At 40.5% G+C, this 15,976-nt stretch overlaps 1 protein-coding gene across 1 annotated transcript; it reads left to right on the top strand.

Moving 5' to 3' along the window:
• Positions 1 to 2,553: 2,553 nt before the first annotated feature.
• Positions 2,554 to 12,484, top strand: PARL (presenilin associated rhomboid like). The gene is given in 10 exon segments (XM_056849601.1): positions 2,554 to 2,708; positions 3,941 to 4,133; positions 4,580 to 4,720; positions 5,945 to 5,993; positions 7,144 to 7,239; positions 8,359 to 8,508; positions 9,010 to 9,080; positions 10,326 to 10,427; positions 12,030 to 12,127; positions 12,357 to 12,484. Coding segments are annotated over 10 exon segments (1,152 nt in total). The 3' UTR covers positions 12,454 to 12,484.
• Positions 12,485 to 15,976: the final 3,492 nt, after the last annotated feature.

Here is a 15,976-nt window from a genome sequence, read left to right as displayed (position 1 = left end):
CTTATGCATGCAGATTTCACCAGGGCTGATCTCAGGGGAGATCAAAGAGTCAGGTTATCAGAGGAACGGGAAGTCCCTGGATTTGCGAGGGGTGGCCGCGAGTTATGCATGAGTTTTCCATCTCTAATGGATGGAAAACTCATGCATAACTCCAAGGAACAACCAAAACAGACCGGGGGAGAACGTGAATGAAAGGACCCATGCATAAATGACCGTAGTGGAATGACATCTTCATCACTAGCTGATGTTGTTGCAAGAGTTCAATGACATCTTCATCACTAGCTGCCATCCTAACAGTCTTTGATTACATAAGCAGCCATACTGGTTTGCTTAGCAGGTAGTTCTTTGCCTTTTTCATCACCCCGAACATGTTTTTCAATGTTTTCAGAGCTTCTCTCTTCCTCCTCTTTTCTTTTATTAAACTTGCACATGGTTTTGAATCAAAACACATTGCAATCGACTATTGACTTAATTTTCAGGTTCTTCTGGTGTGATGGTTCTTGTGCATGAGACAGCACAGCTCTAATTCCCATATTACATAAACTTTGTATTTGTCTCCAGCAACTGATAATAGCCATGGAATGAACTCAGCATGAAGTTTAACATCCAGCCATTGCATATTAAAAACTGTCCTCTTAAAAGACATCTTCAAAATGTAATTCCCAACACTCTGAGCCCAACCTTTAGGTTGGGGAGGGCGGGGTAAAAATGCAATAAAATAAATAAATGTTGCCTTTTACAGGAGTACTTGCCTGCCTGGCAACGTAAGAGCTTTCTGCGTTAGCAGATCAGCAACAAGGAAAGAGGTGGAGCTTAAATGCTTGCAGCCCATTTCTACAATCTGCAACAAAATTTATCATGAAAGCTACAAAATTAACACAACAACCAGGATATGAACAACATATAAAGATCCACAATCCATTGAAGAACAACAAGGTGCAGCAAGCATGTCAACCTAAGTTGTATGGATTTCTCAAGTCTCTGTAAGAGTACTTTTACCATTGTAGACAATGTAGTTCGCAACATGCACAGAATGATGCCAAATTTCACTAAACAAATTCCAGGATTGTCAGCAGTTCCCACGTAAAGAAGAGTGTGGCAGAGTGAAGCAGTATAGTCACTTTTCTTTACCCTACGTGGGAATTGCTGACAATCCTGGAATTTGTTTCGTGAAGACTATGTAGACAAATAATAAATTTCTGAAGGACTGATGAAGAATTTTCAACCAAGAATTTGAAACGGCCTTATCCTCCTTGTTAAATTTGGCATCATTCTGTGCATGTTGTGAACTACATTGTCTACAATGGTGAAAGTACTCTTACAGAGACTTTTGAGAAATCCATACAACTTAGGTTGACAGGCTTGCTGTACCTTGTTGTTCTTCAATGGAATGTGGATCTTTATATGTACATATCCTGGTTGTTGTGTTAATTTTGTAGCTTTCATGATACATTTTGTTGCACTTTGTTAACAATTTTCACTCCTGTACTGATTTTCTAATCTCTGTGATACTGGTACAGTGGTGCCTATTTACCCTTCCATTTCTACAATCTAGCAGAAACAGACAAACTCAGCTGCAAGCTTTATGTTTGGGAGGAGCAAAGGGGAGCAAGACCTTGATCTCTGTAAATTATGTTTGGGAGGAGCAAAGGGGAGCAAGACCTTGATCTCTGTAAATTGCAACAGGAGCAGACAAACCCCATTTGCAAACTGTATTTTCATAGTGCACTGTGGAGGGTGTTTGTTCTCTGTGCAATCCAACAGCAGCAAAATTCATGTACAAACTTTTCACGTAATTCATCTCTGCATTGACTAGAGGCAAAAGCTTCATCTCATGTATATCATTCCCTTCACAAGCTCAACACATGGAACTGTGTGCTTAACCTTATATGTAAGGTCAATGCAGTACTGGCAGGAATGTTCTGTTCCAGTGGACAACTTGCAGGTTACCCGCAATTGTGTAATTGTCTTGTGCTGCAGCTAGTGGGTACTCTTAATAAGGCCCAGACTGAGTCAGGTTGACTCAGAGTGCAACCCTGAATCTATTTTTCTGGGGGTCCCAAGCAGCTTTCTATAGTGCTGTTTTTGCCCCCCCCCCCTCCTTGGGTACTCATTTCACCGACCTCGGAAGGATGGAAGGCGGAGTCAACCTTGAGCCGGCTACCTGAAACTGACTTCCGTCGGGATCGAACTCAAGTCGTGAGCAGAGCTTTGGACTGCAGTACTGCAGCTGACCACCCTGCGCCACGGGGCTCCCGTGACCTTTGAGCATGTACGAAAGGGGTTTTAATGAAACGGGGTCACGATGACCCGAGCGAATCACAATCACCGCAACATGGCGTCAGAGAGACCGAGGCCGCGGTGCCGTCGCGAGCCTGACAGACGCAAGCAACTCCCCCCCCCCGTCCCCATAACCCCTCTGGATCTAGAGCAACGAGATTCCCGCCAGCAGAGGAGCCGACCGCACGGGAAGACCTTCTAGGCGGCGGCGCGGAACCTTTCCGAAGGCAGCCGGCAACGCGATTGGCTCGTTCGTTTTCCTGTGACGCGTTTATGCCGCGTCAGTGCTGCCGCTTCTAAGATGGCGGCCGGAAAGGTTTGGCGACCCGGAAAGGTTATTTTAGGGGGCTAAGGAAGATGGCGTGGACCTGCTGCGCCCGCGTTTGGGTTAGACAGGAGTTATGGAGTAGCGGGATTCGGGCACGTAGGTACGCTGATACACTTCCTTCTGGAGGAGGGCGGTGGAGTTCTGGGGAAAGTGCTTGGGATAGGGGACGCTGCGGGGTTGGGGCCTTCAAAAGAAACGCGGACATAAGTGTTCCGCGTGCGGATTGTTAGTTGCAGCAAGATTGATTCATGAACACATGAAGCTGCCGTATACCGAATCAGACCCTTGGTCTATCAAACTCAGTATCGTCTACTCCAGTGGTTCCCAAAGTGGGCAGTACCATCCCCTGGGGGGCGGTGGGATTACCTGGGGGAGGCACTAGAGGTGGGTCCCCTTCAACTGTGTTGTTGGATAGGGTAGGGGGCGCAGGGGTTGAGTTTGTGGAACCAAGGGAGGGGGGTGGCCCGAAAAGTTTGGGAACCACTGCTCTACTCAGACCAGCGGCAACTCTCCAGGGTCTCAGGCTGAGGTCTTTCACATCACCTTCTTGCCTATTCCCTTTAACTGGAGATGCTGGGGATTGAATCTGGGACCTTCTGCATGCCAAGCAGATGCTCTGCCACTGAGTAGCAGCTCTTCCCCCTTCTTCTGATTCTAGCATTTCCTAGACGTCATGTTTTTAAGCAAACAAGCCTGTGGTCAGGATTCAGATTCCACACCTCTCTCCCCCCCAAAATATGTATAGCTCAGCATACTGTTTTACAGTATGCTTTGTTTATAAACATAGAGGTTTCCTGAGGACCATCATTTGAAATGCAGGATTACAAGTGTATAGAGAGGTCTGCCAACCACCAGGTACTAGCCGGAGAACTGTTATTACAACTGATCTCCAGCCGATAGAGATCAGTTCCCCTGGAGAAAATGGCTGGTTTGGCAATTGGACTCTATGGCATTGAAGTCCCTCCCCAAACCCTACCCTCCTCTGGCTCTGCCCCAGAAACCTCCTGCCGGGGGTGAAGACCTATCAACCCTATGTATAGATAAAGATAATGATAAATAGTGCTAAGACAAATAGAGTGCTGTAGTATCAGCTGAAACCAGAAGATTTCCTTGGTAGCACCGTCATCATTTAAGACAACTGTGAGTGCTTAAAAAAAAAAACCTGACATACACACCCAAAGTTAAAGAGGTAGACAAAGCAAAATCTTAAAGAAATCTTTGGAGTGCTTGAGAATATTGTTGTTTTTGTCTGATAGACAAAATGATATTTTTCAAATGCAAGAAATATTTAAAATGCGGCCCTTTTGTGTTTGCCATGTATTTTCTGGTCAGGTCTACTTTGTATACACAACAAAGAAATGGATTCAGAAGACCAGCACAGAAGAACGATTTCCAAAGGCCTAACTCAAAAGCCAGTCCCAAACCACAGAGAAGTGGTTTGTCTCCTCCGGTAGAGGATGTAATCTTTCCAACAACTTCCCATGCAGTGAAGAAGCTTGTGAAGCCATTCTTCTTCACAATTGGGGTAATAATGCTTTTAGTGTGTTAAACATTAGCTATCTATCACTGACACAACTGTTTTATTAAGAAGAAATATATAATTTGATGCAGAACATGGTTTCCTAGTTATACAGAGTTTGGATTTTGGCAGGCAGAGCCATTACAACACTATGGTGTACAAGGATGTTTATCAAAATTATCCAGTCTCTGGAAAATACAGGACACTTGTATCATACAGTATCTGGCAATTATGGAGGTTGTAGTTCATACTTAAAGGGCGGAACAACAATTCAGTAGATAGAGAACTATTTAATGTTTTTGGTAATATGCATTCTGTTTAGTTGGCCATACAGGCTGCACAACTGCTTCTTTGATTCTGTTGTGAACCTTGAATGTTTGCAGTTTTTAATTCTATACCTACTTCCCCCATGCATCTTACTGGCTTATTACATACCTTGATTATATTTATAGTTTTCAGGTTGTGCTTTTGGCTCAGCAGCTATTTGGCAATATGAAACTCTCAAAGCAAAGTTCCAGAAATATTTTGAAAATACTCGAGCAGACTGGATAGATAGGATGAAGCTACGTACAGAGCTGGACATCAGAAGGGAGGTATGAGGGACTTGTTCTATATGTTAACACAAATTCTGTTCTTGAGAAATCGTGCGTTAAAACACAGGTGCTTTGTGCTGACTGGTAAATCATCTGTTCATTGTTGTAGAAAAGTTCATTAACACTTTCCCAGTTATGTCCTTATATCCAGGGACTTGACAAGGCACCTTCACTTTACTAGTGAATCTCAAAGAATATAATTTCAGCTTTGTATAATATTGTATTGTATAAAGGGTTCTAAAAGCTGCATGGATGTGAAAGTCATAAACAGAATGTTTATTTGAATTTATGGCATTGTGTTTACTGTGTTTTGATGATTAGCAGTCTCCAAGATGGCCTTGGAACTGTAATAGGGTGCTTGTATATGTCATGAGCATGTTTCCTGCCTTCGCAGTTTACATTGTGCAGTTTGTTTGTTTATTTAGAAAACATCTGAGCCACCTCCATGGAAGCTACTGCAACTGGCTAATAAAATAAAGTATGATAAAAACACAAGTTGTTAACAATTTAAAACCTAGCCAGGGCATAAAAATAGCATAAAACATTGAGTGGCTTAAAAAGAGTCCTCAGTACTGAACTGATGTGCAGGATCAGGACTGGCAGGGTGGTTTTTTTTTTTTTAAACCATACTCTTAGCCTTGGTGGTGGAAAGTGCTGTCAAGTCATAGCTGACTTATGGCGACCTCATAGGGTTTTCAAGGCAAGAGAAGTTCGGAGGTGGTTTGCCATCTGAGAGAACTGTGACTGGCCCAAGGCCACCCAGCAGGCTTAATGTGGAGGAGTGGGGAGTCTAACCCTGTTCTCTAGATTAGAGTCTTTTCTTAACCACTACACCACTCTGACTCTTCCTCTTAGCCTTATACCCACAGAATGTTTGATTTTTAAAAAACAAGAAAAAATGAAAAGAGAATTGTCTTGTTTTCACTCCATGTGAGCATTTAATAACTTTCTGTTCTTTAGGCATTTGTGTGCTTTAATAAGCTAGATAAGAACTACAGTGTGATCGTCCATTCAAAATAAACATTTTTGTATAGTTTTATTTTTGGGAAATTCTAGGACAAGAGTATTAATTGTCTGAAATCCTTAAATTCTTCTGTACATTGAAAACTGAATGGTGTGTTGACACACAGTATGCCTCTCTCTCTCAAACACATGTATGTTTAATTCCTTGAGGTGCTGTGTACTTTGGGTATCCAGATTATGCTTTTGTGCATTCTCTTTCAGATTCACCTGTGGTGGAAATCATTGAGTGAAGGGCAGCGTGCTGTGTCAGGTTTGTGTTAGCTTACAAGTATTAGACATTCTCGGGAAGAGAGATATGGCAAAAAGGTACAGTATGTCACTGGATGGCTGTTAAACCAAGGGCAATCTTGCCTACCTACATGTTTATTTTGCTTCTCTAAGTATTTATTTTGGGATTCATATGCTGCTTTTGTCTCTGCTCTCAACCCAAAGCAGCTCCTCCCTCCCAGCCACAACCCCCCCAAAATAATTTCAACAAATGAAAAAGAGGAAACAAAAACATACAGCATGAATTCTGGGCTGGTCCTAGATCTGCTGGGGTGCTAACTCACAGCCACAGGCTGGAAGCTGTGGGTTTAAGAGCCAAGGCTCAGGAACCCTTTGGATCTTGCTAAAGGGCTCGCGTCTCTGACTTTGGCTAGGCTTTTAGTACCTTCAAGCAGGAGGGGGAACAGAAGCTCAGCTCTTGAATGTTCTAGCATAGATGTCCCCAAACACTCCTGGCCTGTATCCTATTTAATGTTATGTACACTTTTATTTCACTTGCACGTTTCTGTGTGGTATGGTGGCATATTGCAGTCAGATTACTCCTAGAGGAGTATTACTTATATGTTCAGATGGAATAATCCTTTTTCTAGGGCACTTGTACAGTTGTTAGTGCTGGTGTCAGTTGTGTGCTTAGAAAGATGTATGTATTACTAGAATGTCAGAAATTATTAGCTTTGTGTACATTAAATTTAATAAAGTCCGTAACTGAAAAATTAGCATTCCAAGAAGAAAATAGTGATGACTGCAGGATATTCCCTTTCTATTTTTTTTAGACAGCTGATTTTTTGTTTTCCTCCTGTATTTTCCTAGCCATTAGGGGGAAATTCAAGGCTCTATCACAGTCATGACTCAGATCTCTAAGCTTGTGGTTAATTTCTTAAAACTGTCATATAAAACTGAATATAATCAGATGGTGTTCTTATTTATAATCTATGCATAATGGTTTGCAAGAGACATAAATAAAATATATTTCTGCATTTTGTGCATCTAGACATGAAAGCCTTAATAGAATAATAGTCATTTTATGGTGGCTGTATTTATAAAAACTAATTAATTCTTAGACTGTATACATTGTAAACTGAATCATTTTCCTGATTGACTGCTTTATCGCTAAACTCTTTTTAAATTTGTAGGTATTATAGCAGCAAATGTCTTAGTATTCTGCTTATGGCGGGTACCTGCTATGCAGCGGATAATGGTCACATATTTTACATCTAATCCGGCTTCTCGTAAGTGTATTGTAATTAAAACATACACATTTGTGTAAATTGTGTTTTATATTGGTTTTTAATTGACACTTACATTGGTTGTATAATTTGTGGATTCGGTATCAAGGGAAGGGATTCAGCAATACACGCAGCTTAGGAATTCAGCAATGATTAAAATAATACCTGCACAGAGGTATTGGTATAGTTACTGGTATTAACACTCAAAATGAATACCTTATACATTTGAATATGTCTCCTTGACTTATGATGTATTGGCCAGGTTAGAATTGTGCATGTTTGGTATTCCTTTTACACTTGAAAGTGTAGAACTCTTCATTTCTTGAATGAACAATTCTTTAGTTGAAAAGGCAGATATGATGGAGACCCATGACCTCAAAATTGGATAGATTGCTTTCCAGGTCCATGGAACACTAGTTACCTACACCTTTTTATGGGTTGGGACTCCTGACAGCACCTCTGGGTACAGCCCTGAAAATACTGTGGAAAAGATTCTAGTTCTTATTTTAAAATAATAGTAACAAGATATCAGTCACAAGTAGTAGGATAGATTTTCTGAAGGGAGGGGTGGGCTGTGATGACAAGTGCTTGTAAAGAAGGCAAAGGCATATCTCTTATTTCTTGTTCTTGCTTGCGAAGTGCAGCCAGTGTATTTGTGCTTTATGTGAGGATTTTGCAATAAATATAAAGTAGCTAATCCGTCGAGCTTTAGTGCAGCATCTGATCCCTGCTCTTTCTAAAGAGTGTATGATATCATGAAATTTTTGGAACAGAAATTTTTCTGTATCCATACACAATCTGTCTCTTTTTACCCTAGGATTGCCCTAGGTTTGCAAAAGCATATGTCATATCCCCTGGGGTTTTTTTATCTGTACAGGAGGGCCACCCATTGCTATTAAATACATCGTAGAGATATTTCTTCCACTCCACACCCACTGTCATATAGGAGTTGGAATGCTAGTCGGTTTTTATTTTAGATGGACAACACTTAATAGTTTTGGAAACCCAGGTGTGACACATCTACACTTTCTCTTGTCAAGTTTTCTCCAACAGCTAAGTTTGTAAATTAAGAATAGGTATAGTAACAAAATGATCTAATAGCATTTCCTCTCTTTTACCTAGGAGTTTTGTGCTTTCCCATGGTGCTGTCTACCTTTAGTCATTTCTCATTTCTGCACATGGCAGCCAACATGTATGTTCTGTGGAGCTTCTCAACCAGTATAGTCACTCTTCTGGGACCTGAGCAGTTCATGGCAGTATATTTCTCTGCTGGTAATAAACTCAGAAGCTTGGTTATATTTAGATGTTTAATTTTACACTGATAAAATCACTTTATATGTGTCTGATATATAGAAAATAGTGTGTATTATATCTCGGGGAGGGTCTCTGGTTTAGTGGTAGAACACCTGTTTTGCATGCAGAAGCAAAGAAAGGGGAGCCGTAGAAGTTCAGAACACTCTTTAAAGTCCCAGAGTAAGGTGATAAGGGAAAGGAAAGCATTATTCTTCATGCGATAAATTGAGGCAACTTTAGGAGCAGGATATGCTTATCACCTTGTACATACATTCTAGTAAAGCAGGTCTTTGGAGAGGTAGCTTATAAACTTTCTGAAATCATCTGGAAGAGGACTCTGTCTCTTTTAAAAATTGCTTCTCCTTAGAAAAGTTTTAGCTGGATAAATGAGAGAGATGGCTAGTACAGAAAACAGGAATATTCAAGAACCTTAGGTTCCTCAGTGATGTTGTGTTTCCTAACTACATCTTAATTTTCCAGGTGTTGTTTCCACATTTGTAAGTTATGTCTGCAAAATGGCCACAGGAAGGTTTGGACCATCACTTGGAGCTGTGAGTCTCACTTCTGAATTCAAGCTCATCTACCTGCTTTTCAGAAAGTATTCTGAGCATAGTGTGTTAAACAGAATAGAGATATTGGGGGCGGGGGTATCAACGGGAGAGATTAATTAAATCTGGGGACTTTTCTGTAAACTCAACCCAACATCAAATAAAATACTTAGTTAGAAAAAAAATTAGGTAATTTTTTTTCTTTCCAATATATACCTTTTAAGCTATTTTCTAAAGGAATATTGTAGGAAATTTAAAATGTATGTAGCTTAGTTCTTTAGGCTTTGTTGCAGAAGAAGAGGAACTGGTTAGGCCAGCTACATTGATGACCTAGGCTTCCACAAACCCTTATGTTGAATCAAGTTCCACTGGTTTTAATTAAATATCTCCGAAGTAATGGTCACAGAGAGTTACAGTTTTACTGCTCGATTGATCCTGTGTATGCTTAGTCTGTTCTGCCCCTCTAAGTTCAAGGGGATTTATTCCTAAACAAGGCATCAGTACTGTGCAAACCTAAGACTGAACTGAACTTGGTGGGACTTACTAAGTAAACTTGGATAGGGTCAGGCTACAAGCTGGCACAGAGCTGGAAACTTAGTTGGGTTTGTCAGTGTTGCAAATAAGTTGGATATGTTGTAACTGCTGTTACAGTTTTCATGACAATGTTTTGTTATTGCACACATTCTTGGTGGTGGTGGAAAGTGCTGTCAAGTTGCAGTCGACTTAATGGTGACCCCCCCCATAGGGTTTTTAAGGCAAGAAATGTTCAGAGGTGGTTTGCCATTGCCTGCCTTTGAGTCATGACCCTAGTATTCCTTGGTGGTCTCCCATATGAATACTAACCAGGGCCTAGCTTGCTTAGCTTCCAATATCTGATGAAATTGGGCTAGCTTGGGCTATCCAGGTCAGGGCAATTTCTTCCTGACCATTTTAGATCAAAGAAGCTTTGTATCTGAGTAAAGATGTTCTGATTTCTTACGCGATTTGCCTCGAACTTTTCCATTGAAATAATTCCTTTCAAACTGCTGTGGAATACTACTGTGTTCGGGGACTTTGAAGCTAGAATAGCTGGCTCCTGCTGCATCCTTTCCTCTTCTTACATATATTCTGACTTCTTGGAGCTAGAATGGGAATTGGTATATTTCTAATCTAAAAGGAAATTAATATACTTGTCTGATGTTGCAAAATACTAATATATGGTTATGTGTTAATGTTCTTAATTTAACTTGTATTTTAATGTAATTCTAGTCAGGTGCAATAATGTCGATCCTTGCAGCCGTATGTACAAAGATGCCAGAAGCCAAGCTCGCCATAATATTTCTCCCAATATTCACGTTTACAGCTGGAAATGTAAGTACCTGTAGGAGTCCACTTTTCCTGTTTCTGCCTGTCAGTTACCTGAGCACACTTTTGTTTTATCAGTATTCCAAAATTGCCTGCAATTGTAGAGTTATTAGGGCCCCCTTGCCCTAATTATGATACAGCTTGTTGCTAGTTATTTTTTCAGTTCAAGAGACACATTTAGTGTTGCACTGTGCTCTGTGAACTAACGAGCATTGTATATTGGCATTACATTGCGGCATTTCACTTTTGAGTTGGCAGAATTCTGAAATTTCTAGCTGTTTAACAAATATGTTGCCAGGATCCATAACCCTGCTTTGGGTGTAACAATCTGCATTAGGTTGAACTATGAACAGCAGATCCCCTTGCCAGATCATAAACTGCTTTTGAAAGCTCATACCCTGCCAGAAAATATTTTTGTTAGTCTTTAAGGTGCTACTGGACTCTTGCTCTTTTCTACTACTGCTTTTGAATGTTTCCCTCATTTCTCCTCCCATCTCAGTATCAGTATCTTAGTATCGGAGATTTAATATTTTAAAATGCTGTTTTTTTTTTAAAAAGAACCATTGGAGGAAAAAGTTTAAAATTAGGGGCTCTTTCATAAGTTAACTAATGGCAGCTTTGGTACAGTTTTAATATTCCAATAGTGAGTTGTAGATTTTTTGATACAGTTTGGCTGCCAATGCTGTGCTTTCCAAAATAAAAACATAACTCTTTAATCTGCTAAAATTGGCATATATTTTGTCATGCATCTAGCACTTAGTTAGTTGGGGGGCTTTCAATCTCTTGGCCCCATTGTCCTAATTATGATACAGCTTGTTGCTAGTTATTTCCCTCACCCCCCATAATTCTTCTATTTTACATGTGTTGAGCTAAGGCTTAGAGACATCATTGTCTTAGCCCACTGAATCTGAGGTAGAAGCTAATGCTATAGTTAACACTAGATTGCAGTCCAAATCTAAGTGCAGTCCTTACACTCTTTATAAAATTATACATAGGATAGAGAAAGTGTGAACGGAATCACCCATCTGTCTCCAAGATGCCCTTTGCCTCAGAGGGAGAAAGCCTTTTCCCATAATAGTAGAACTCAAGACACCCAATGAAGTTGGTGGGCAGTAGGTTCAGGACAAAAAAAGGGAAATACATCTCCACTCAACAAATAATTAAATTGTGGAATTTGCTGCCCGTAGATGTAGTGACGGTCATGATCACAGATGTCTTTAAAAAAGGGGTAGACAGATTAATGAAGAATAGGTCTATCAATGGATACTGGCCATGGTAACTAAAGGCCAGTAACTAAACTAGAGGCAGTGAACCATTGAATTTCAGTTCTGGGAGGCAACATCAGGAAAAGGCTTGGCTTCTGTGCCTTGTTTCCTGGCCATCCAGGGCAACTGGTTGGCTGCTGTGTGAGGCCGGATGCTGGACTAGATTTGTCTGAGACAGTAGGAATCTTATGTTCTTAAAGGCTATTGCCTATGCATGGCAGAAGAGAATATTTTATGAGGAATGTCGTGTAATTTTCTTGGTTTTGATCTGCTGAAACATAAAGTTAATGTTGTTGTCTCCTGGAGTCTTCCAATGCTATACTTGTTGTTTGTTTACTTCTAGGCTTTAAAAGCCATTATTGCAATGGACAGTGCAGGACTTGTTTTCGGTTGGAAGTTTTTTGACCATGCTGCTCACCTTGGGGGAGCTCTGTTTGGCATGTAAGTTTTTAAATATATATATATTTTATGTTATATTGCTATGGCAGTGTGACACTGCTTCATACTGAAAATAGTGCTGAGAAATATAACTATGCTTGTGTTACAGACACTAAGGTATTGCTGAGATGGATTTTCAGCCAATGGCCTCATATTATTTATCTAGTAAACATTTGTTACATCTATAATGCATCACATGATGGAATTTCAGTTGTGTTTGTGTTGCTTTTAGGTGGTATGTAACATTTGGGAATGAACTTATCTGGAAGAACAGAGAACCATTGGTGAAGGCTTGGCATAATATAAGGAATGGGAGTTCAAAGAAGTGAGTCACCGTTATTGGATTTTAGAAGATGCTTGTACAGCCGCAGTATGCTACTTGAAGATCTGAAAGTGGACTAATTATTGTGCTGCCACCTAATATTGGGTACTGGGACCTTTAGATTCTAATGTGGTAACCCACACTTGAAAATAGTTGCATTTAATAGTAAATGTGGCAGAACTTCAACAATAAAGGTTTACTTTATTGCTTTATACCTGGTATTTTCTGGACTATTTTGGAGTTCCCTGTCAAGGAACTTAGATCAATGGCCCATTAGTTTAATTTTATTTTTAATCAAAAGATTATACAGTTGTAAATAATAAGCATATTATTTTCAAACCAGCAGAACAATCGCAACATTTTAAAACATGGCAACAAATGACTGCAAATGGGCAAATTGGATTATCGGCATACAGGGCTAAAAAGGATTTTTCTAAACTCATCTTTGATGTGAAAAAAAAAATCAGTTCTCATATAACTCCTGTTCTCCTTTTCCTCACCTTGTTCTTCTGCAAGTTGTGTGTTTGACTTGAGTAGTGGTTTTTGTACTAAAACATATAGCCACACATTTATACAGACCTAATGAATCGATGAATATAGGTGTTGGGCAGCAGCCTGCATTACAGTGTGATGGCATACAGCTTTAATTCCAAGCTGGACATGAAACGCAGAAATTGGTATCTTTCACTCACTTTAAAAAACACAAAAGCAGCCTTGGGTGGAAAAGTTCAGAGGAAAGGGTGAAGAAGCCTTTCAGTCCTCGTCTTAGGAGGCTGCTTTTAGTTGGGGGGAAAAAAGATTGTGGGGGAGGGAGATGGTTGTAAACTCATGTCATATCTAGTTTGACTTAGTGGGATTACACACCAGGCATTAAAATTCCGTTATAGCCTGCCGTAGTCCTAAATCTGAAAATGATCTAATGGTGATCAGATTAAATCCCATGAGAGTTACTTGAGCTTTCTGGCAACAGGTGATAAGTCTTGCTTGTGGCTGTATCCATCAGTAAAATAGAGGCAGCATTTCATAGGTAAAATAACAAAATGTAGTGAAGTGCACAAGAGTTGTGCCAAGTCGTCTATGGAGCACATGGAGAGATGGTACTCCGTTGATGTGTGCCGCACACCTAATGTCTAAAACATTGAATGGGGTCTGCTTTGAGCATTCCCAAGGCTTTCTCCATTCTCAATTAGGGTGTTTTGTTTTCTTTGGACAGCAGAGACACAAATGGCTTTTGAGATGCCTCTCATTTTTTAATAGCGGTTTCCAGTGTGGCAGGGAGGGCTGCTGTTCAACAAACACAAGCTCCAGAGCCTCCTTGCTTATGGAACTGGTTACATACATGTTGGGCTCCTGGCCATTATTGGTAAAACACCGTGACATCCTCCAGCTGAAGGGATTACCGAAAGTAAATATGGACAAATACTTCAGTCACTCAAATTGTTGATTTATGTAAACTGTGTCCGCAGTTCTAAAATGCACTTGTTTTACAAAAAGCCCCCTGACTTCCTTGGAACAACTTTGTAATAATTGGTTCTGAGATTTTCATCTAAACCTGAAATACGTCATTTGTAACTTGATTTGGCAGTGTTCAATAAGAAGGGGGAAGAGAAAAACCAAACCAGCTTTGAGCAAGAAAAGGAACACATGAGTGGGTTTTTCCTTCACTCTAGTTAAAACAGAATGCCACTTACGCAGCCTTTCCTTCCAAACCTTGCTCAAGAATCTAATGATTTCTGAAAATTAAATCCTGAAGGTATTTTTCTGCTATATCAGTAATATTTTCACAAAGCACCCATCCCAAACTGCCAAGAGGCCATTTGCCTACGTCAGATTGTTAAGAGAGAGAAATTTATAGTTTGAGGCTGAATAGACCTTCTGTTGTGTAGTTTTGATTGTCCCTACAATTAATGTTTTGCTATTATAGCAAGAACAATTTCTTCCACCTTCTCAGAACTTTAGAGTCTATTTTTATTTGTTTGTATTATACTCTCTTAGATTGGGTGTTCATGAACTGATTCATGAAAGCTGTACAGGAGTTAAAGTTACACAAACTCATTTAGGAGAAGGCAACTGCTGCAGTATAACTCATTTTCCAAAGAGTTTTCCCACTCTCTTGCTTAGTAAGTAATCCATGCAGTGTAACGTATGTACAGGAACTTTGTTCCTTTTAATACTCAGCTATTTTGCTGCTGCCAGTTGGCCCACTGAAATTGACCAACATAGGCTTTGAGATAGAAAAATCACGTCAGAAAATGTTAGCTTTAGAGTTCAGGAGGAAATCATATCCCATAGTTTTGCCCAATTAATAGGGAATGGGACAGATGTCTGCTTTTATAGTGCTCCTTTATCCTTACAATCTGGATGCAGTGGAACACGTAGAAGGAAAATCCTAATGTGTGTACTTTTTGTGTGTCACAATGAATGTTACGTATTCTTCTTTGGTAATATCAAATGATCATTTGACCAGGAATTTAAAACCAGACCTCTATTTTATGGATGGCATTCTGCAGGTTTTTAAAATAAGTTGATTGGAAGTAGCTTTATTAAGGATTAGTATCTCACAGTTGTGTATATTATGCAATAGGGGATTTTAATTATTAAAAAATCACTGAAGCTGACAGTAAAACATAATACTGTGGCATTACAGCCTTTAGTCATCTGTTAAGCAAGACATTAAACTGCAACGGTCAAGTCTCACTTCCAGTGCTTTTCTTAGAAGTGGTGACATCGGGGATGCTCTCATGTTAATACTAAAAAAGTTTGATAAACTGTAAACCATGTGAATTCTTTTGCCAAGCTATTAAATAGCAGGTCTCTATACCTTTTGTGTGGATTGTGTTTCTCATTATACTACACAGCTTGCAAAATGCATTTTCTGTAAAGTATTGTACTTGAATATAGCTGCCTAACAAAGACAAAAAGGAATGCCGATCTCTGCTTTGAGGAGGGTGCATGTGTAATTCCTGCAGTCTGCGCACATCACATTATCAGGCGCACTTCTTGTTTATTAATACTGATTCCCCTATCACAGATTACTATTTCTAGTATGCCTTTCTCACGGAGACTCATGATGAGTTACAAACCACGCAAAGCAGTTCCATCAGACAGCGCTCTACCTTACTAAAATCTCTTCGGGAGCGTGTACGTATGCATATTGAGCCGGGTCGCTTTGATTCAGGCAGCAAGCAACGCGAGGGATTTCCTAGAGAGCAGGTGGGAAAAGTCGGATGGGATGGCTGAAAGGTCAGCGGCTGGTGCTATGCCCCCCCTCCGATCTCTTTTTTGCATCCCTGGCAGATGCTGCTGCATTAAGCTCCATCTGTTAGCCCCGGTGGGGGGGGGAGTGATGGTGCACAAGGGGCATCACGTGTCTGGCAACCCCAACGAGGGGCTGATATTGTCCAAAGGGGCGGGAGGACATAAGGTGAGGAGGGAGGTGCTGCTCCTGGCAAGCGACGGGGCGCGCTGGAAGTGTTTACTAGGCGCAGGGGGGAGCGCTCCGCTCTTGCTGCAGCCTCCCTCCCTCCATC

The sequence above is a fragment of the Euleptes europaea genome, chromosome 5 (assembly GCF_029931775.1).
Source record: "Euleptes europaea isolate rEulEur1 chromosome 5, rEulEur1.hap1, whole genome shotgun sequence".
Taxonomy (NCBI): domain Eukaryota; kingdom Metazoa; phylum Chordata; class Lepidosauria; order Squamata; family Sphaerodactylidae; genus Euleptes; species Euleptes europaea.
Note: the sequence above shows the minus strand (reverse complement) of the source record. Positions and strands in the feature narration are given on the sequence as shown.